This window comes from Centruroides vittatus, unplaced genomic scaffold (genome assembly GCF_030686945.1).
Source record: "Centruroides vittatus isolate TY-2023 unplaced genomic scaffold, ASM3068694v2 contig_970, whole genome shotgun sequence".
In the NCBI taxonomy this organism is placed as follows: Eukaryota; Metazoa; Arthropoda; class Arachnida; order Scorpiones; family Buthidae; genus Centruroides; species Centruroides vittatus.
The window spans coordinates 989,139-1,011,750 of record NW_027122643.1 but is presented as its reverse complement, the minus strand read 5'-3'; the positions used below and the strand labels follow the sequence as shown (position 1 = coordinate 1,011,750).

The 22,612-nt window shown below is 23.6% G+C and overlaps 1 protein-coding gene across 1 annotated transcript in view; it reads right to left on the bottom strand.

Moving 5' to 3' along the window:
• The window catches only part of LOC136985435 (cell adhesion molecule Dscam1-like), a 127,628-nt gene extending 106,072 nt beyond the window's left edge, over window positions 1-21,556 (bottom strand). Inside the window, exons 1-3 of the mRNA XM_067282720.1 lie at window positions 21,503-21,556; window positions 21,349-21,400; window positions 19,774-20,094 (exon numbers count right to left, since the gene is read on the bottom strand). Of these exons, the coding sequence (XP_067138821.1) occupies window positions 19,774-20,094; window positions 21,349-21,400; window positions 21,503-21,556 (427 nt within the window). The remainder of the gene's footprint in view (window positions 1-19,773; window positions 20,095-21,348; window positions 21,401-21,502) is intronic.
• Window positions 21,557-22,612: the final 1,056 nt, after the last annotated feature.

The following is a 22,612-nucleotide window of genomic DNA, read 5'->3' as shown; positions in this document are numbered from 1 at the left end:
CATTCTTAGATAAGAAATTCTTTATAGTACAATTGATTATTTACCTCGTTTTATTGATATTCTTGAAACCAAATTAAATTTCATAATTCTTTAATTCAAATCTAATGATATAACTGGCAATTATTACGACATCGTCACAATGCCGGACTGGCAACTTTTTAATCATATTTTTAATATAAAATGCAAGCTCTCGATTTCGAATTATTAGTGTCTTGCCCCTGTACTTTATACTTTTCCTCATAACAATAAAGTTATGCCGGTCATTTATGTATCCAGGGAATATTTTAGAATTGAAATCACGTAATATCCTAGGATCGGAAATTCGTATAAGCCTATAGTTAATCTGGATACCAATCATTTCACCACTGGTCGTACCTTTTATATATCTAATACCGTTCTCGAGATTCAGGAAGGACAGACAGACAGACAAACAGCCGAACGAACAGATGAGTGGGAATTTATAGATCTACAATTTTTTTTTTTTTTTTCAAATTGCAGCCCAATAAATTAAAAAATTTTTATCTCGATTTATTTCATCTTATTTATACACTTTTACTAAATTGGTTAATTTTAAATTTAAAATTGTAATAAATAATAACTACATATAACTTCACAGTACGAAATTTATATTAAATATATTAAGAATTCGTTTAAAAAACGATAAAGAAAAAATCAAGTCGTGTAAGTTCGTTAACTTTCAATATTTTTAGAATATACAGTGCCAATAACAATAATCTCTTAATAGATTCCTCGAAGAATAAAATAAATTTCCTTTATAACAAAAAATCAAAAAACAATATTTCTTAAAAATAGATTTAAAAATTTCTTGAAAGACGATAAGCAGCCTTCCATCAGAAAGATTTTTCTAAAAATCTTTATTGTAAATACATCTTTGTCTGATGAAAGCTGTCAAATATGGATTATAAGACTATTGCTTGTTTGTAGAGATTATCTAGATGCCATAATGTATTTGCATTCAATTTACAAAGCACAACATTTTTTTTTTTCAAAGCCCGTCACTTAATGTTATCTGGATTTGTAAATATTTTCAACCAAAATATTACAAGATTGATTTAAAATGATGAATTGTTGGTTGGAAAAATGGCATTATCTTAAAAGAGTAAAATTTATTTACTTAGTTGAGATTAAAATCTCCAGGGAAACAAAATGTAAATATTCAAACTATCTTAAAACGAATTGCTTTTCTATAGTTCAAGATTGTTTGTTAAATTCTACGTAATTAATATTTAGTTTATTTCAAAAGAATGTTTTTAATACAATAAATAAGAACTAGTTTTTCTACAAAACAATGATTTTATGGTAAATGATTTAAACTTACTTCAAAATATCTAATGTCTAATACTGTAAAGCTTATATTTTACACCTTAATATTCAGTTAATTTTACTAAATTTTGCAAAATATTAGTTATTTTTACAGCTGAATACGTTGAATTTTGATTTAAAAAATTAAATATATTTAAAATATTTAAATAAAAACATTTAAAGAAATATTTTCTCCACAAAATTTTTCATAAAATATTAAAATGTAATAGAATGTATTTACGGTAAGTCTTAAGAGTATTATTTTTCCAGGCAAAATAATTACGATATATCTTTTATATTAAAGTAAAAATTTGAATACCGAGTTGTAAAAAGTTTTTACTCCTTTAAAAATAATTTTTTTTTTTTTAAATTTCAGGTAAATTGAAAGGCAGTAAAGTCGATCATATTTTATTCGTATCAAGGTATACACAGCTCTAATTTTCGAACGATGTGTTCACTAAGTACAAATAAACAATACGATTAAAACCATTATAGTAAATGAAGTAAACATTTACTTTCACTTTCTTTGATTTATCGTGATTACTTTTCGTTTTCAATCTAATATCGTTATTCTGAATTAATTGGAATTTTAAGCCACTTGATTTTATTGAACTAAAATGAATATGAGAAAATGGAAAAGAATTTAAAAGTTAAAAAGTTTTGCTTGACTGATTTTGCTGATATAGTCATGATTAGATGATTTCCTTTGGAGATATTAAGTAATCAGAAATGACTAACTTTTACGATAAAAAAAATATTTTTAAAGTATACGAGATATTTGCAAAACTTCGATAAATTAAAGTTATTTTTAATATATGCAAATATCTCAGTTTCTTTTGCTTACTTTTTATAAATAGAATTTTTGTTTGTTAAATTTCCAGACAGAATAAATTTTCTTTAATAGAATATTTGACGAAGTGAAATTTCCTACATATTCCCAATTTCTCATAACAGTTTGGTAAATAAGATGCACAAGGGATTTGATTAAGTTTTTAAATTATTTTCTTTTATATAAAATATAAGCATTAATTAATTTTGCTTATATATAGAACTTGTTTTTTTTTAAAGTTTAGTATTTATATCAACTCTATTTGCATAACTACATTACAAACAGTTTATTGAATATATAAAATTAAATTTTGCTAAAAATTATATTATTTTTTTAAAATAATTCTTCAAGAAATTATAGAACTTCAAACTAATTTATTTTATCTAAGAATACGCAAAAATCATTGCGAGATATTAAAATAATTTTGAGATTAAACATATTTTTTGTTAATATTAAAAATGATTTTACAATTTATATTTTTCCATGAAAGGTTTTTTTTAATAATCAAATATTTTTCTAACTTGACCAGAAAACTGTCAAAAGTAATTATCATATTTTGTAGTTAACGTTTATATATTACTTCTCACTAATTAACTTTTTATTCTAGTTAATTTATCATAATTAACTTCTATACTTTCTTCATCAATATTTTAATGTACAGTACGTTTAACCTAACATATAAAATCTGCATAAATATTTGAAAAGTTGAGATTGTAGTTGTTGACTTCAGTAATATACGACGCATAATCTAAAATTATATATATATATATATATAACTGTTTAACAACGATAAACTATGATATTTGTTTACATTATATATATATATATATATAATGTGTGTGTGTGTGTGTGTGTGTGTGTAATGTACAGTACAACAAATATAATTTATATATATATAGATTAATCAATATATATATATATATATTGATTAATTACTGGAAAACAAAAATTTTATGTAACTATCAAGCAATAGTCTCAAATGTAATTAACTTAATAAACATTAGTTAAAATATAAAATGAAAAATATTTATATGGCAAATTACTCTCTAGTGACTTGTTAAATACGAATTTTATCAAATATTTATATTCGTTTAATTAAAATTATTCAACGAATAAATACTTTATAAAAAATATAGTACTGGAAGTTATATTTTTAAATAATGTTATACATCATATTTTTCATTCTATTATTTATAACAGAAAAATTTTAGTTTATTTAGGCTATAAATCCGTGGAAAATTATATAAGCGTGAACCAAAGAATTGAAATTAATGGAAAAAATTATATAATTTACAAAATAAAATATATTACAAATATCTATTACATAAAAACATAAATTAGCATGTATAAAAATTAAAGGCTTCGTTAATAATGTTTTGTTTCTTTGTCAAAAGCGATCTGTTAACATTTAAGTTAAATAAAACATAATTAGCTATGAATCACAGATGATTTTCAAGTCATTTTCTTTCCTTTTTTCTCTACAAGTACTTCTTTAACTGCCAAACTTCTTTTACTTCGAGAATTCTTTTGTCTTCATTTGCTCAAAATTTTTTGATTTCTTTAACTTTGGTAACTTTTTCTTTAAATCTTATCACTCCCTTTTTATCCGTTTCTTCGTGACTATTTTTCATAGTGAAAATTTCATATTTTACTTACTTTATTCTCAAATAAGTTCTTTGAAGATTTACTAATGGATATATTTTGTTGATTATTATTATTATTATTTGTATCTTCGGACGTTTATTATTACAAAGCCAAAAGAAATCAAGATGGGCTCCTTTTTCCAGATCATTGAAATTTATTACCTTTAAATATTTTTGGGTTTTCTTTTTATTCTGATCTGTAATTTGCCATTTCGGCTTCGTAGCTCTTTCTATCGTGTTCAGCCATTTGGTAAACAAGTTGATTTTTCTTCTCAGACATTATCTTTCAGCTTTCGGCTTGTTATTTGGAAAATTCAGTAAAAATAATATTTTCTTTAGAAATCATTTTCAAAGTAAAGAATCACTAAAAAATTCATTTCTTCTTTATTTTATATAAATGGAAAAAATCACGTATAAAGTCTCTTCAAAATATAATTTTAAAAAAGTTACCTGAAGAATAATTTTAGTATTTTTATTTTAAATTTTCTTAAAACTCAGTCAAACTATAATTTTATGTTTTATAAAGTATAATAATTGTTCTGCATTATGAAATGTACTCTTTCAAAAAACCAACAGTGCATGCATTAAAATATAATACTAAAACATGTATAGAATGTATAAGTAAAAGTTCATATTGCCACAGGAAATGAAAATAACTTCTTTTAATTCTTAAATTTTTTATTCTCAGTGAATAAAAATCAGGAAGCTAAAATATTCCGGTCAATTCACAATCGCTGTATTTTATAAAGAGGGTAAAATTCCAAAGAAATTTCTATGACAATGATACTAAGTTCTCGAGAATCTGCTGATCAGCAAGCTGCAAGAACAAGTCGATTGAGCTAGAGAAATGAAGTTTGCATTGACGACTTTTTAAATTTCGTTTCAGTAAATTTACTGATGCGAAATTATTTTGCTTTTTTTAGTATTAACAAGATACCTACAAACCATTAAACTCGCCTGTTTTTTACGTATAAAATATTCAATAAAATATTCTAGTGTACGCTTAATATTTTTAAATAAACAAAAGAAAAAAACATAGGTTAAAAACAACTAAATAGAATATGTTTATTTGTTTATGGCTAATTAAATAAAAGTTATATAGGCTATATGTGGCTGTACTTAAGTTTTAAAAAATATTCAGCATGAACTACTAGAGTAGATATCACTAATTAATAAACTTCTCATCTGAATTAATTTTTCATTATGTAACTCAGTAAACTAAATGTAAATAGGTGAAATTATTTAAATTGTTTTATCAAGTAATTTCTAGATAACGGACAGTGCTAGCATTCATTTCCTTATTTTAACGATGTTTAAAACTGTTATAATGTCCATGAAAAATTTAATTAAAATTACTAAATTACTTTCATTTTAATGTTAATTATCTGTATTAACATCGTTCTGCATTTTCTTATTATAAATGATACAGAATAAATACTGTTAGTGTGATTTGATATTTGATTAATAGTTGCATAGATGAATTACTCTTTCTCACGCAAAATAATAACAAAAAAGAAAAAAAAAAACACCTTACAACTGACAGCAGTAATGTCTCAACATTATGAAAAATGAAAAAATTTCTTTTAAATGCGCCTATCTTATATAGTCTACTCTATCGCTCTCATACATTATCTACCAGCATATACAGTAAATAAATAAGAAAAAACTTCAAAAATTAATGAAAAAATAAAATAAAAATAGAAACAAAATAAGAATATAGATACAAAATTGCTTTTTCTACTCAATAATTATCATATTTAATTATAAACAGTGAAATTGTTATTCTTCTAATGAAGTCTGAATTATCTTGATTATCTCTAAGACGTTATCATTTAATAAATTTTTAGTCTTAAATTAATTCAAAAATAGAAAATTTAATCAATTAAAACAGTTCTTTAATAAACTAAGTCTAATAAGAAATACAAATAACAAGGAGAAAACAATTCGATTTATTATTAGGTTGAAAAACACTAAATAAGCAAAAAGAATTCCCATGGTCAGGGATTTCTTTCAACATATTCATAAATTCAGTCTGGTTCTCGATCTCGTGTTGCTTCTGAAGATGCAATGACATTCTTACAGTGTTGGAAATATGTGGGGAAGATATCTGATAAACTAACGAGTATTTCAGTAAAATGTTAACATCGAGCATATATCTAACATAGAAAAAAAAAAAAAAGGATTTCATATGAAAAATATATAAATAAAAAGCTTTTACATGTTAATAAATTTTTGAGTAGTGTTATCTAAAACACAAGATAATTAATGAAACAGACTCTTAATTAATTGTGAAAAACTCGACTACATATAATAAATAAAAACAAACCAGGAGAATTATAAAGCGCTAATGAAATACAGAACTAAAAGTTAATCATGATAATTAATTGACTCATTTTAACGTATACGGATTGAAAAAAGTTTCACTTTTTTAAATTCATTTCTCATACTTAACTGTTATATCATTTCGCTGTGTCATTTTTCATTATTATCTTATCTTTTTTCAGGTACAGTTATAAAAATTTCTATGCATTTAATAAAGAAAGAGTATTTAGAAATTAACTTCTTTAAAATATTGGATAAAAGACATCTACTAGAAAATCCTTCTTAGGAAACAAGCGTGCCTTTTTTTAGATACAAGCATGACAAAGTAGAGGATTGGATTCAAAAATAATATCGTTTGTCTTTTGAAATAAAGTATCATCCAATATACTTTAAATGGAAAGTAAAGTATTTAATAAAAGTTTTATAATGGAATTAAGCATCCATTTTATAAAAGTAATTCTATATTTCTAGAAGAATTAAGAATAAAAATTTATTTAAAACTTCTATATTAAGATTTATGAACTATATGAAATATGTAGCTGTAGCTGTCATAAATACTTTTCATTTTATTTTTCATAAAGTTTTGAATTTTATACAATAATGAGCAATTATTGATTGTGACAATCGTCGTCACAATGCCGGAGTGAAATTTTTAATCATATTTTTAATTTATTTCATTTAAAATATATGCGATCCACCTCAAATTAGTAGTGGCTTGCCCCTGCACATCATACTTTTCCTTTAACAATAGAGACGTCCTTTAACATCTTTCAGAGAAAAGTTTTGAATCGAAATAACATGACTTCCGGTTAGCATCGGACATTCATATATAGTTAATCGGGGCCTCATCCCTATAATCTTTCTGAATCTGGTCTCGTCTTTCATCTATCTAACTCCTTTATCGAGATTAAGGAAAGACGGATGGACGGACAGTCGGACGACAGTGGGAATTTATAGGTCTACAATTTTTTCAAATTGCAGCCCAATTATCAATTGAATTATAATTCCAATAATTATCAGATTTACAGGAACTTTACACTTACTAAAATATTTTAACACTTAAATATTTTATTAAAGGGGAATTTTAAACAGTTTCCTTAATATTTTAAGTTATTCAGTTGTATATGCTAGATAACAAGATAATTCAAAGGTGGTTATCAATAATTTCTATTTCTGTTAACAATCAAAAGTGTAGAATATTTTACTTCAAAAAAGAATGAAAGAATAAATCTTTAACTCTGAATAAAATCATTACAACAGCAAAGTTTTGAACAAAAGATATCGAGAAGAAAGTTTCGCCGTCACTTATTTGTTAAATAATAGACTAGATATGAACTTTCTTAGCAATTTTTCAATCAATAACAACAGCTGAAAGTATCTCAAATAGAAAGAAAGTATATTTAAAGATGAGTTTTGTATGACATATGAGGAGGAATAGAATAACTGAAAGAATATCTCACATCTGACGAGTTAAGATCCCCCTCGCCATATTTCGAAATCCTGTGTCAAACAATGAATAAAATATTGTAATAAAATGTAAATAATTCAGTTACCCATAATGTCAGTTTGCAGTTAAAGGATCTAAATTACAATTGATGACGCACTAGATAATTTTTTCCAGAAAAATTATTGTGATTATACAGTAAACTGATTTCAATTATTTACTAATGCTAATGTTACAGTTAATACAGATTGAAAAATTTTACATTTGATATGAAATTCAGTATAAAATAAGCCATATACATTAATAAATGAGACAGTAGAAGATATAACTATAATACCACTACATCAACTAATATAATTTAGAGACAGCGAAATATATCTATTCATAAGCGGATTTCCTATCATAAATCTAGCCATTATATTTGCTATGCACTTATTAATGGAGAAAATATGAAGCAGCTCAACAGTGCAGTTAAATATATATCAAAACTGGCTAAATATAATAAATCGGTTGTGACAAATCAATGGAGGGAGCAGAATTTGAAAGAATCAATGTTTCGGAAAGAAACGTTTCTCAAGCAACAATAGAAAAGTTACGTATGAGTAACATAATGTTTCGTAAGCTGATGCTATTAAGCACTATTAAAAATCATAGGAATTCGTTTAAAAATAAAATAAGTAATTTGATAAGGAATTGTTATAATATTCAACTAAATGCTTCTTTCTTCTTTTAGCATTTTAATGAAACTTTTCGAGATTTTTTGGTGAGTTGAATGTTAGGATAGAAATTCAATACCCATTCTTCAATCTCTGAACCAATACGGTAACAATTACGTGAAGGTACACTGTTGGAAATTAAATTATTTCGTACCGCTGTTTAAAGTTTTCAAAATATATTTAACGACATAACAATAAAACTAAGTAAAATAAAATTTCGAAAAATTTTTACGGTTTTAAATCAATAAAAAGCGAAATTACTTTTTGTAAACTGTTACGGTATTTATTCAATAGAACATTTTAATGCGCTAGAATAAAAACTTACAATTTTTATCAATGGAGCTTGTAAAATCTTTGTTTTTTAGTTTATATAAGATAATCGACCCATTAAAAACTAACATATAAATTTTAAAAAATAGTAAAATTTGGAAATTTATTAATCTTAATGAAATACTGTTATAGCCGCACCGCTTATAATATTATAATTAAACTGTATTTCTATAAATTATCGGCAATCAATATGATTTTAGTAAGTAATTTTCGGATACTTTTAATATCAAATATCATGATACATTTTTATTATATTAGAATAATATAATTTTATAATAATAAATATAAATTTTATATTCCTGTAGTAAAAAATATACATTTAAAAGTTTGTAACGCGTTTATAATTTTTAAACGAATTTTTATTATTATAAACAATTCAATTTTATTAATAAATAGTTATAAACTTTACTAAATAAATATTATTTTCCAGGCATGAAATTTTATATTAGCAATAATTTCATTGTGATTAAAATATAATAATTGTGTTTTAAGATTATGTATTTATTAGAACTAACAATATAACTATTTCCATAACTCTTTGATAGCATTTATAAAAATAACTTGTTTGATTATATAATATATTTTATAGTGTTTTTATAAATGCAATTATAAATTATAAATAAGGAAAGTTTTTAATATTTATCGGTTATATAAATATATAGTAGGCCTTTTTATTCTCATTTAACGATTTATGAAATTAAATACATAACTTTTTACATGTGAAATATAATGTTTAAAATAAATTTAAATGGTATTTTAAATGTTTTAATTTTATTTAAGATAAATAGATTTGTTTTTTTTATAATAAATAACATTTATCATAAATTCATATTATTATTTTTTTTTTATTATGTTATTTTTATTTTCTAATGGAAAACATATTTTATAATAAATTTCAATAAACCTAATATTATGCATGTCATATCTGTTATGTTTTCAAATGGTGAATTGTATAGATTTATTTTAATTTTATAAAAATAGCAAAATATTTAAAATAACAAATTCAATATAAAGCTATAAATATTTTAATATTTTATGGAAAAATACTGTTAATAAAAATTTAAATATATTATTTTTGTTTAAAAATGCATTCATTTAATCTTTTGTATTAAATGAATTGTTTAAGTGCTTTCCTTTGCTCTTTTAAATTCGTTGCATAAAATGTGAAGGAGCGTACTCAAAAAAACAGCAATAACTTTTACAAATAAAAAGCTAATGCAATAACACTTGCAATTTTTTATATTATTTCTAATATTCTAAACAAGTGAATTATATAATTGCATTTACTTTTCTTTTCAATTCATCAATAGTAATTTTCAAAATAACAAAGCTTATAATATTCCCAGAAGGTACGCTTTTAGCTATGGTTCGTTAGACATTAAAAAAGGAAAAAAATTGAATGCTGTTTCCCAGAGAATCTTCTCTTAACTCATTTCTCTTGACTCACCCATCATCAATGGGAAATATGTTGTGTTAAAACGCAGCATGAGAGACCATTCCCAAAGGAACTGACCTCATTTTAAATCAAATTGAGAAACATTACAGCAATTTTTCCAATTACTGTGAAACCCATGTTAGCAGTTGAGTATAAGCAAAGAATGAAAAACGCCGCTTACAAAACAACAAACACAACAAAAGTCTAAGAAATTACTAATTTCTATTATCAAACACGTAGAAAAATAATGAATAAAAAAACATAAACTTACGAAAGTTTATTGCATTTTCTTTAAGAATACAAATGACCATCTACTTATTTATTAATATACTTTTTTAAATAATACCAATACACTTTATAAGCTTAAAAATAATGGAAAAAATTACATTATATTAATAAAAAATGTAAATTTTTTATGTAATTAAATCTTGTACATAAATTAAAAACTAATCATTTAAAAAAAATTAATTAAATTGTGATAAAATAAGATAAAATGTTATTTAATTTTAACAGCTAATTATACTGTTTTTTTAAATTATTTGATTATTAATTTAAATTATCTTAACAATTTTCTTTTTAGTAAATCGTTTAAATATAGTATTTAAATTTTGTTTTCTCAGTCAATAAAATATTTTTTTATGAATAATAATAATAATATATTTCCGAGAGTCGGACAAAAATATCGATTTTATATAAGTACAAAATTTTAAGTACTCTGTAAACAGAAAACTCTTTAAATTAAGAATATTAATGATGTCAGACGAAAATGTATGTAAATATTGTTACTTGTAAGTTTTATTATAAAATAGATTTTCTGAATTTTATCGTTCGTGTATAATCGTAAACGAGCTTTATTCATTAATTTGATTTGTTTGTAAAAGATAAACAAACTGATATATAAGTGTTATTCATAAAATTTATTAAAATCTGTAGATCTACAGTTTAATTTATACAGAAGTTGATTAAATGTTTTATATTTAGCTTTCTGTGTAAATAGTAAGCCTTATTATTTATTGCATTTTTATCACTATCATATTATATTAAATTCTGATTAATGTATTTTACATGATAATTTTTTCAGTTGCTACGTTTAATGTAATAATAGAATAATTATAAATATAAATGTTGACTTATTGCCTTAAACTTTATAATATGTAAATAAAGTCAAAGATTATGTGGCCCTCAGTCACAAAAATTGGAATTATTTGATATTAAAATGATGTTGAAGCATATATTTTTGTTAAATTTTAAGTTTATTTGCTTATTTATCCATTATTCGTTATATTATATATATATTATTGTTTTGTCAGTATATACAGATTTATGTATGCGTATTTAAAAAATTCGTGTCACATAAGAAATAATGTAATATCAGGAAACGTTTGACATTTGAATACATTGTCAAAAATTTAAGAAGAAATATATCAACCCGAAAAAAGGCAACCCATTGAGAAATAGACTTGGAAATATTGGCAAAAACAGAAGCCAATGAAGCGATTCAAGGGAAAGTCAGGGCGGAGTATGATACCACAGATTTATAGGATCGACCTCAATAAAATTTATGAACCGGCTCCCTTATCTATAGAGAGGGTGTGCAGCTTTATCTACTGGATACCACGCAACCAGCTGGGTCGGTGTATAATCAGCATTGGAGAATGCTGCGGCTGTCTGTCCCCACATAACAGTTCTGCGTCTGACAGCAGTAATGATAAATATTTCAGCAGAGTTCTCTCAAGAGACCCACGAACTGTCCTGTTGAACGCCTGGTTTTGATGACAAGGAGCCCGAGTGATCTGTCACCATCTTCAGCCCTCATGGCCACTCGAAATTATTCTTTGTTGTGAAGGTGAACACGCGTTCAGTCACCTTAATTAAATTCCTGAAGTGAAGAGAAAGATCTCCTAGATCGCATTGTCCGAGATCTAAACAAATTTTAATATAAGAAACTAGAATCTTTTATATGAGGTTCCTTCTTGCAATTTAAGTTAATTGCTAAGCCATCAGAAACACTACATACAGCAAATTGTACTCTGGCGATTCTTGTTTGACATTGATAAACGAATAGTCAATTAACACCCTTATAGAGAGACTAAGTGCAACATGAGACTACTTTTAGTAATCGCGTAAATATATAATATTTTTTCTGTCCGTTACTATCAGAGAAACTCATCAATGAATCAATAACCATAAATGCAATCAAAAATAAATAAAAAAACAGATTTATTAATCAATAAACGATGCTGTATTTTATAAATTATATATTAATTATATAATTTACTTTCGATTTACTAATCTAGCACCGGAAATTACTCACAAAATTAAATTATCAATTTAATTGTTATAGCTTAAAAGAAAATTTTTTTTCTTTGTTATTTATTTAATATCCAATTTTCATTTTCATTTTTCGTTTATTTAATATGAAAGGAATTTAAATGTTTTAATATGAAATAAAATTTTAAAAGTAATATTGAAATTTAATTTAATTTTAATTAAATTAGACTTTTCGTGAAATAAAATTTTATATCTCAATATAAAGGGACTTGTAGATATCCCGACACTATAAACTATGAACACATTTGAACTTACTGCCCTAGCAAAGGTTAAATTTACTATTATTAGTACTATACGTAAAAGTGGTGCTATGTAGACTAATTATACTCAATGAGACTTTATTAAAATTTACAACACATTCATTCATTTAACGCTGCAAGGATGTGAATTAAATAAAATAATTCAAGTAATTTTAACTAAATAAAAATTGTCAGCATTACTTAAACACTCTTTTATTACTCTAACAGCTGCTTAAAAAAGTCAAATAAGGATATAAATTATTAGGCCGTTAGCAGTAAATTGAAAATGACGTTAATTAATTTGATTTTTTAAGGATGATATAACTTTTTACATTATAAACTTTTATAAATAATTTTAAATTTTTAAAAAAAATAATCTAATATTTTGAATTAAAATTTTACATATTTTTCTTATTTTTTAAATGCGTTTTTAAATAACCGCAAAACTTTAAGGAGAATTTCTATCGAATTTTATTATTTTTGTAGACAAACAATAATAAATTTTATTTTATTATTTAGTTTCCGATTTTTGTTTCTTATTTTTATTTTTTCATTTTGATATGAATGGTAGATAAAAATAAGTCTGAGCGTACAATTTTCTTTTATAACATATCAAATAAATTGATGTTTTCACATGTTTGGGTTTAAAAAAAAGAAAAGAATTGTACATAGTTATGATAAAGAAAAAAAGAATTATCATTGTGAAATGACCTGGTAATTTGCCAGCCACCACAAAACTTTGAATTTGTTCGAGTAACAAAATTTTCTATAATACAGCTTTATAGACGATTGGGAATAAAAATGATTGATCATATCAGTATCTAGGTCATGACAGTTCTATTTTATTTCACAGTATAAACGCGTAACAAAGTTATTTAAATGAGAATTTGTAACATCATTTTAGAACAAGATAATTTCATCGATTTATCCGATATGCTCTTCCGTTTCGTTAATTGTGCTTAACAAAATTAATCGCAATTATATTAATTGCATTAATATGCACGTTCGAAAGTTAACAACTTATAGAGAAAATTTTGATTATTTATTTAATTAAAGCAATTTAAAGTGATAATTTGGTATAATTCCAATTAGACAAATTGCGCTTCCATTTTTAATGTGGACAATTATTTATTACGTAAAATCGAAATTGTTTCTTATTAGAGAAACTTTGCACTTAATTAAACTGATAAAATTCTTTATTTACGGATTTTAATTGTAATTTTTAGTAATGTTTTAAATTATTTAAATAGAAAAGTTGTATAAATTTATAATAAGCATCACTCTTACCACATTAACAGAAATTAACATTATCTGTGGTTTAATAATAATTATCATTAAGAGAATTACACTTGATAATATCAACGAGTTATACAAAATCAGTTTTAACATTAGCACATGGTAAATTGAAACGATGCCAAAAATTGTGTGCATGTTTTTTTTCTTTTTATTACTTTTAAACATGTTACTAATAAGCATACTTTCGCATTTAAAATAAATTTTCCTTTTTGCAAAGAGAATTATCACTAGAAAAGATACTTATTAGAATTCTAGACATTCTCAGCTGTAAAATTTAAATTTTATACTAGAAAAATTAACTGAAAATATATAAGAAAACTTCGATAATGCAGCATTAATTCTATCCAAAAGTTTTCTCATAAGAGAAATTTCTTTCTCAAATATTGTTTAAAGAAAAATTACTACAATTTTGATGAAATATTTATAATTTTAACTTAAAAATGATATAAAAATTGAATTAAATGACATAAAAAAAATTCTAATTTTTTTCATTACAGAGATAAAGTTTAAATACATTTTTATATGTTCAACAGTTTGAAGTTCACTTTGTTTGTGACATAGTTTTATAAATGAAATAAAAATATAATATTTTAGTAGGGGGTATGCAGCTATAAAAACTTAAACACACTCTTGACTTTTATTAAAAAGGAACGAAGAAAAACAAAAGAATGGAAGAAATAAAGAAACTGATATTTCGTGACCCTCTTTCGTATGGGCATAATAAAAAAGTATGAAATATTCCATATTGTTTTTATTGTAGTTTTCTTAAACTCTTCAAAATTTTTCAATTTTTCCATATTTGACATGACAGTCGTATTGATCGATAGGGAGGCAGATGCAAATTATTTAACTTTCAGAACTCCTATAATAGAAGCATTTGTAACAGATTGTTACATCGTTCCATTGAAAAGTTAAAATTATCGAAATAATGCTTTTTTTTTTCTTCCCCTTTTTTTATAAAAAAAAGCGAGTCGACTTAAGATACTATTATACAAAAAAGTACTGTTAAATATTAAACGAAATATTTAAAATGAAATCATATGTATATATTATTGACAAAATATTCGGTATCAATGCATACAAATAATCATAACTTAATATGATTTTGTTATTAATACATTTTTATAATAAATATAAATCAATTCTAATATAATTTATGGATTTCTAATAAAATTAACATTATTAAACCAATTTTACATAATTTTTCTTGTAGAAATTGTTGTTTTTAATATCTAATTTAGGTTAATGTGTAGAAAAAATGATTAATTAATAAATGCAAGAATTATTTAAAATACTATATCAATAACATGTACTAAACAGATTAATAGTAATAGCAAATATTCGTAAATGACTGTTTACTTTTCCCTATTAGTACATCATTACAGATTAATAACCATATTAATATTCAATTAATAATTGATTGCTGTGTATGTTTAATCAATAAATAATTCAATGATGTTATTACCTACATTAATTACGAGATGATGTTTGTTAATACTGTTTAAGTAACTTTGTCATTTAAATCTCTAATTCTATAATACAACAATGTAATATATAGTTTTTCAATTATATTTATTACGTTGACTTGATAGGTATATATAATAGTCGGATCTGTCATCTCATCTTTGCATTAATTTACTGCAATATTCAGTAATTTTTTGAAAAAATAATCTCAAAAATAGCCAATTTATTTTCCTAAATCGTTTAGAAAATATAAAACAGCAATATAAATTAATTATAAATTGTAAAATGTAAAACTTCAAATCAAATTTCTTACTCGAATGCTTTGAGAATGACACTATTTTATTTCTACTTTTTAATATTTAAGGCTTCTTTGTAAGTAATAAAAGGGAATTTAACGTATATATTTTAGATTTAGTATAACTTTTTATTTCTTATTGTTAAAACAGAACAAAATTCTTTTCATCTTTGTGATAGCTTCTAAGTAAAATAAATTATGTAACTGAATTAATTGAAAAACTTTTAATGCAATAAAACAAAGATTTATTACGTCTAAGGTGATCAAAAATCTCTACAATAAGTAGTGAATTATACCAAAAATTTGTCATAAAAATAAGCAATATTATCGATTCCAACTAATCTTGAACGAGATATAAATTTATTCGCTATTATATAACACGTTTTCCATTAGAAAGAGAACAATACTGTATGAAAATTCAGATAATACGTCTGTTATAAATTATCTTTTATTTAAAAAATCATAAAAATTACTCGTCAATCTCGCCTAAAGATTATTAAACGTTAAAGTATCTGACTAAATATTAACAAAATTATAAGAAAGCAAAAATCAAAATATTTTTTTTATAATTTTACTAACACTCAGAAGTATAATATGAACATATTTCATCAGAGCTTGATATAAAAAAATATCATACTTTTCTGCAAAAATATAGAAAAGTTTTTGGCTGTTTTTATTAACATTTTTGTAAAGTTTATAAATCTCATTTTTGAATATAATATATATATATATATATATATATTTTTTTAAATATTTTAAACAAAGCGTACATGTCAATACTTTATTTAAAAATTAATTTTGCATATTTTAAAAATCATATGGCATAAGGTTTTATAATTCAAATTTTATGGTGTCATCATCAACAAAGAGAATGTTCTATAAAAATATTCATATGATATAGAAAGACGTCTGTTATAAATAAACTTTCAATTCAAAAATCATAAAGTAACTTTAGATTTTCTAAAATAAATTTAAGCTATTCTATTTTCCTTTTTTTTATTCTTCTTATAATAGAAAATTTGATTTTTTTATTTGTCAAAGTTCAAATGCAATCGATTTAAATGCAATAAATTTTTATCAACATTATTAAATGCATAGACCCTTCAAGAAATAAGAAAAAATAGAAATAAAATATTTATCCTCACTCTCATGCATTTAATTTCTGAATTGTGTTTTCTAGAAAAATAACATAATTAAATTTCTTATTTTATTTTCGTGTAAAATATGCTTAAAACAATGAAATATTTTTCTATTAAACAAATAATTTAAAAAGAATTTTTTAAATATTTACTGTTTATAATTGTTTCAAATGAGAATGAATAAAGTTTTGATATTCTAACTTTTTCCAAAATATAAAAGAAAATATAATATTAAAATAACTTAAATTGCTTTTAATTATTCTAATTTGTTTTATTTTTATAAACATTTTTAAAATTCTTTATTAAAATAGGCTATTTTAAATGAGCTTACCCGATAAAATTTTTGAGAATTCAGCATTTCAATCCGGAAATTATGCGTGTTTAGTTAGAATAACACGGAAACTAAGTTATAAAATAGGAAATTTGATGACAAAATGATAATATTTACGGTTATTAATATCTTTAAAATATTAAACAATAACGAATATGAAAATAATTCATTGTTCTACGTTAAAATTCATTCGCTTAAGTAACTGCTTTTGATCGTGTTTGATCAAACTGTGACAATTTTGAGTTTTATCAACACGATATTGTGTCAATAATTATTACTCCTTTGATAATAATTATTTGGGAAAGTTAAATATGATATGGAATTGTATAGGGAACTGGATGATAAACAGAAAACGTGACTCATTTAACTAAAAATCGTTGAATCAGTAAAGAAATTAAAAAGTTATGTCCCAAGAAATAGATAATTACAAAATGATTAACTTAGATGGATTCTTTGAAACATTACTCCTTTGAAAGAATTCCCTATTCGCTATAATTAACACTCCTCTTATAACAAAGTTTAATTATATTACACTTTTCAAATTAAAGAGCAAATATCGCATTGAAAATGCAAATATGTATGAAATGAAGCTACTAAAAGTTAACCTTATCTTGTGTACATTATATTGAAGTTGGTTATTCTGTACAAGCTTCATCTTGTATACAAATTGAAATAATTTACAATAAATCTTGTTGCATCAATATTAATAATTGTGTACAGAAAATAAATCGTTAATTATTTACATAAATCTCGATGAACTATAATTGAAACTTCATGACCATGAGGCTTATATTTATACAAAATACAGTTTAAAAATTCAAATTTATTTTAAATTTCAAGGGATTTTAAACAGAATTTGATTAACATTTATCATTTTTTTGTGGAAAAAAATATAAGTTAAGTTATAAAATTTTGAATTTAACTTTTTTTGTGCATTGAGATTTCACTTAGATGAATTTAAATATTTATAAAAATTTTAATAAAAAACATTTTCCCAAGAAAAATTTCGTATTAATATTTATTAAATAATATTTAGTGTAATAAAACAAATATTATTATCAGAAAATATATTAACTTGTTCTTCTATAATTATAATTTTTATATTTTTAAAATATTGTTCATTTAATTTTTATTATAATTGAATATATCAAATGTTTTTATGTGTTCTATTTAGAAAATATTAAGCTTTTTTTTATTAAATTAAAAATCAAATTTACTAAATTTTTAAAGAAAAATCCAAAAAACATTTAAAAATTCATATTAGAAAATTAAGTTTTATTAAAGTAATTAATATCAAATTTTAAAGATGAATTATTTTATGAAAAAAAATGTATTGTCAACACAATATTTTCTTCAAAAAATAACATAACTTGACATAAATCCAATAATTGGATTAATTTTTTTTTGTAAAAAGTAAAGTGTGATTTGTTGTATCAAACAATTATTAACTCTTTTTTTAAATTTTTTTTTGTGACTTCGTTCATAAAAATATTTGCTGTTGTGGAGCATTCTTTCTTAATTTATCATGCTTATTACATGTAAATAATAATTAGATAAGGTCATTACTTCGGACATTTTCTTGTCTAAGTGTTCCAAACAGTGTCATTTACCAATCTGATGATCTTGACTAGTTCTTTCTGCTGTTTTTCCATTATTACTGGGTTCAGTTAATTCATGAAAAATTTCATTTGTGAATATTTGGAAGAGAATGGATTAATTTTATTAAGAAAATGTAGAAACGTTTTTAAATATTTATATTTAATAAGTACTCTTAAATAAGTTTAAAAATATAAAAAAAATGAGGTATTGATTTTCCAACAGTTCTTGAGTTTAAAGAGAAAATACATATATATTTGTTTTAATGTTTATATATATATAAATTATAAAAAATATTATAAGTTCAAACATATATATAAGAAATAGTTACAAAAGAATACGATTGATTTGAAAGCATTGATTTAGAAATTCATTTTTAATAGTCTCTTCGAGTGCACAATAATGGACATAACATAGAGTTTAAAAAAAAAGAAAGAAAAGATACCTTTATATAGAAAAATTCTTGGAATGTATTTTATATTTTATTTTTTATAACAGAATTTAGTTATCGTGAGTTTAAAATTTTATTATTATTATTATTATTAATATTATATCAATAAGTCAATACGAAAAAATCTAATAAACAATTATTTAAATTTAAGAATAAATCATTGTTATTATTATTCCCCAAAGTTTAGTATAATCAACAAATTTATATTAATGAGAAAATTTTTATATTTTTTAAGAAATAATTACTAAGAATTTTTGAATATATTATTTGAATCAGAAAAATTTAAAAGTTTAATGCGGTATATTATAATCCCATTTGATAACTTTTTGGTTTATTCGGTTTAATGTATATTAATATATCTATAAATGGATGTGTCATATTATTATTATTAAAATTAAAATTTCTCGTTTAAAATTCAACTGATAGGCATCAATTTTTAGGATAATATGTGAACTCAAAGATTTTAGAGAGGGGAAAACCATTTTATTTGCAAAACATATGCGGTAACTGAATAGAATTTATGAATAATTTTCTCCATTACAATGGTTCAAGTATTATAAGTTTAGGTTTATAGCATATGGAAACTCACCTCCTCTCACTTGTACATTCCTACTGCCAACAATACCCACAGCGTTAGAAGCAAGGCACTTATATGTAGCATCATGCACGTCTTGTCTGAAGTCTTCTGCACGGAATGGAAGGAAAACAAGAGATCCATCAGGTCTGACGTGGCGAAGTCCAGCTACATCTGTGACTTCGTCTCCCTCTCTGTTAACCCATCTTATACTTGGAATTGGGTTTCCTTGAGCCGAGCAAGATATCACAGTACCCGTTGAATTGGCAAAATCCACACGATCTGGTGGTTCGTGGATGAAAAATGGTCCTTGTTGCTCTAAACTTAAACTTAGTCCTGCAAAAATACATCAAGTTGTGAGTGAACGATTCTGTGCTTTAGTATCTTTACGAGAATTGCTTTAAAGTAGTAGTTGAAAGAACTTTTACTGCTGAAATCCTCAGTGCAAAATAAAAACGGAGGGGAAAAAAATCTATCACTCAATGCATAAATTTTAATTATCTTGCATTGTAAGTGTAAAATTTGATTATGTTAATTTTTAAAATTTCTAAAAAGTTTCTTTTCAAATTATTACCCGATTTAAAATTTTAGTATATTTGTCTGTCTTATGTAGTTTAACTAATTCTATAAAAATTAAATTTACCACATCAATCAATTATTCAAATTGGCTAAGATAATTAAATACAGAACATGCTGTTTAAGTTAAAGATGTGAGGCATTAACATGTCCGTTGAGCGTAGAAGAAACTCTTACAAATTCATTTTAAAGAGTGAAATTACTTTCAAACTTTGACAAATAAGATCTGTAATTTAACGTTTCAAGCGAGATCAAATAAATTTGATAAATCTCAAGATATTTTATAAAATACAAATAGGAAAACTAAATCTTTTTTACAATTCTTATTAATATGAATTGATATAAAATTTATATAATTTTATACTTGAATAATTTTATATTTAAAATAAAATTTATGCTTGAAGCCATATTTCGCTATTCTTGAACTTATTGAAATAGTTGCACAAATTAAATTACAGATTAAAATTATTTTACCCATAAAAACATTACATATTATCAAATATTATGCCTATTATTGCACCATTTTGATTATATAATTTAATGATATTTAAATATTTTAGACACAGGAAAAAATTATATTATATTTAAATTCGATTTAAAGAAAGCGTTTTTGTTTTTATGTTATTTTATTTTGCTTTTGAATCTATTTTACGTGTAAAGTTAAGTTATCGAGCGTTATATAATCATCCACAACTGAAACTATTTTATAAGTGATTTTAATTTAATTTTGAAATTAAATTTTTAACAACTATCAGCTGCACATAACGTTACATTATAAATCACGATAACGTAAGATTAACGCAGAGAACATCCCGTTTAATGTGTTGCTTACATAGAGAATTGCAAACTTTCCTAGCATCAAGTTACTGAATAACACTTTAGTAAACTGTTAAGGAGTTAAGTCATAAAAAAAATATAAGGAAACAAATTTGAAAAGATTACTTTGACCTTCGCTTCAAGTTTTATAGATATAAATAATGCTTAACACGTGTTAACTTCTAAATAAAAACTTACCTATTCCCACGGAATATAAAGTTAGAAGTATACTCCAGTAGGATACAACAATCTGCAAGTCAGGCATAATGACGTAAATCACACGCGTACATCAATATATATATTAGATATAGAAGAAATTCTTGCTGAACAGAGCAGAACACATCTCATTCACCCGCACAACTTGAGCTTCCCCATCCCGTCTGGCTGTCGCTCGACAACAGGTCATCATTGGCAGAGAGCGCTGCTGCCTGTGCCCAGTCGCCAGCTTCGCTTCTCAGCCTGAACAGTCACCCTGATCACGTGATGATACTCAGGCGTTGGTGGCTTTATTGAGAACTGCATTCCATCACCCCTCAATGACCCGTATAGTTATTAATTTCATCTCGGAGGCGTTCGACATCGGACAAACATTGACAGCTGCTAATTATTGTCATGGAAATGATAGTCATCAGTCTCTACTCGTTTTTGATGTATAAGTCTGTTTATTAAAAATTTTTTTAAAGATAACTTTTTTTACATATTCTAATAATGAGCGGATTTTAAATATAGAAAAAAAATTAATACTGATTATTAATTATATTTTTGCTTTAACGAACAAGTATCATAAAAAAATACGTTTTAATGATCTTTATAAGTACGTTATTTTTCTTGCTCATTTTTTAGTATTAATTATTATATTTTAAAAAGTTTTCTTTTGAAAAAATTAAATATAAAAATTAATTAATATTAAAATTAAACCGTTTATAAAATGTGTATTAATTTTTATAAACTTTCAACAATGCAATAAATTTACTTAGTAATTAAACTTAATATAATGACTGAACTAAGATTTAATCCAATAATCTCATCAACGTAAAAGTGATAATTGTCTAATAAAGATTTATATCTTCAGATATATTATAGAAAATAACCACTAAAATTTTAATATTTAAAAACTTAATATTTATTTAAACAAAAAAAATAAATTTATTAAAAGAATAAAATATTCTATTATCTGATACTAAAATGAATAAAAAATAATGTCAGCGATATCTTTTAGTATTGCTATATCACAGCGTTATAATCTTAAAATTTTTATAAATCGATATATGATATAATAACAGTTATTATCGTTTGTTTAAAGTCATATAGTGAGTTATATCAAAGCTATTTCTATATTTAGATTAGTCTTGAAAATCATACTTCAAATGTGGATGAATTAAAATTGCTGTTGTATTCAATAAATTAAATTCATTTTACTAACAAAGAGACGATTTTCAAAAGATAATTCTTAATGTAAAAT